Here is a 1,383-nt window from a genome sequence, read left to right on the forward strand (position 1 = left end):
CCTCCCCTCCCCTCTTTTGTTAACAGGGTGCTGAGAAAATTTTGTCAATGAATGAATCAGGAGAATTACAAGACCTCTTAACCAAAATTGAGGTAACTATGATTTTAGCAGCGTATTTTTAGTAATAAAATCATTGAACACATTCTTCTTGTATTCTGGTTTTCTTGATTGAATTTCTCTCTCATGTTTTTATGAATATATAATAGGAAACATGACAGTTTCCTGTTGAAAATCACCTGCCATTAGGTTTGGTCCAGACAGACTGATTTTAATGTTAGTTTCTAACTGCCTTCATAGTTCAAAATTTTACTCATCTTTATTAGAGCCGAATCTTGCATTATAGAGATACTAATGAGGTGTTTCAAGTCAGGCAATTGTTTTAAAGTTCACTTAAAAATTTTTGCATGGAAATTATATAATTTTCCCCATAATATCTGTAGATAAAAGAAAAAAGTTATTTATCAAAAATGCACATTTAAATTTTTGTTCCTATGCTTCTAATTACATCATCAGAGAAATACTTTTTCAGTTACACAATGCATCAGATTAATGTGCACCCTAGAAGAGAAGGCCTCACTGCTCTCTTGATTTTTATATCAGCTTGTTTCTTCCTCCGTGCAGAAAGACACATGGGTTATCATCCAGACTGGGATACTTTGAGAGCAAAAAGTGGGCTTTAGAAATGATTCTGGGATAACAAACATGAATCGATCTCCCCAGGTAACAGGGTTGCCATGTGCTCAGTATATATATGACATTACCGACTCAATCAACTCTTCCTGTTATAATTTTTTTCTGCTAACCTTATTTCTTGTTCCATCAGGCCTTGAATTAAATAGAAGACTTTTTGTGCTTTCTTACTACCATTCCTGTATATAAGATGCCCTGAGGGTGTTAACTTCCAAGCCTCATCTGTCTCCATCTTCAAGGTCCATCTACAACATTACTTCTCAAAAAGTAATTTCTGGTCTCTTCTGCCTTGAATGCCTGTGATTCTTTTTGTTGGATGCTTATCGAAGTCTTCTGCTTCTTAACTTTTCTCTGGGCATTTGATTCATATCCTAAGTTACTACATGCTTCTTGTTTGTAAGAATCATGTTTTACTTATATTGTGATCTTTCCCAGGAGAAAAACACACTGAAAAAAATTTAATCATTCAGCAAACACTTTTGGGTATCTACTATTTACAATTACTCTTCCTTAGACAACAAGCACTCTCAAAGAATGTCTTGAATATAGTGATAATTCAGATAAATTTTGTATTAACTATCTTAATGCTAACAATAACCTAAATTTTAGACCATAGAGTCCAATAATGAAGACAGAAAAGTATTTATGGAGGAGGAAAATCTGTGGGATACAGGAAAAGAAGGGGCCATGATT

General features: G+C 33.9%; 1 protein-coding gene across 1 annotated transcript in view; it reads left to right on the forward strand.

Moving 5' to 3' along the window:
• Window positions 1-1,383, forward strand: part of Grxcr1 (glutaredoxin and cysteine rich domain containing 1) — a 173,908-nt gene that overhangs the window by 158,775 nt on the left and 13,750 nt on the right. The window contains exon 3 of the mRNA XM_004642663.3: window positions 27-92. Within this exon, the coding sequence (XP_004642720.1) occupies window positions 27-92 (66 nt within the window). The remainder of the gene's footprint in view (window positions 1-26; window positions 93-1,383) is intronic.

This window comes from Octodon degus, unplaced genomic scaffold (assembly GCF_000260255.1).
Source record: "Octodon degus isolate 3935 unplaced genomic scaffold, OctDeg1.0 scaffold00158, whole genome shotgun sequence".
NCBI classification, from domain to species: Eukaryota; Metazoa; Chordata; class Mammalia; order Rodentia; family Octodontidae; genus Octodon; species Octodon degus.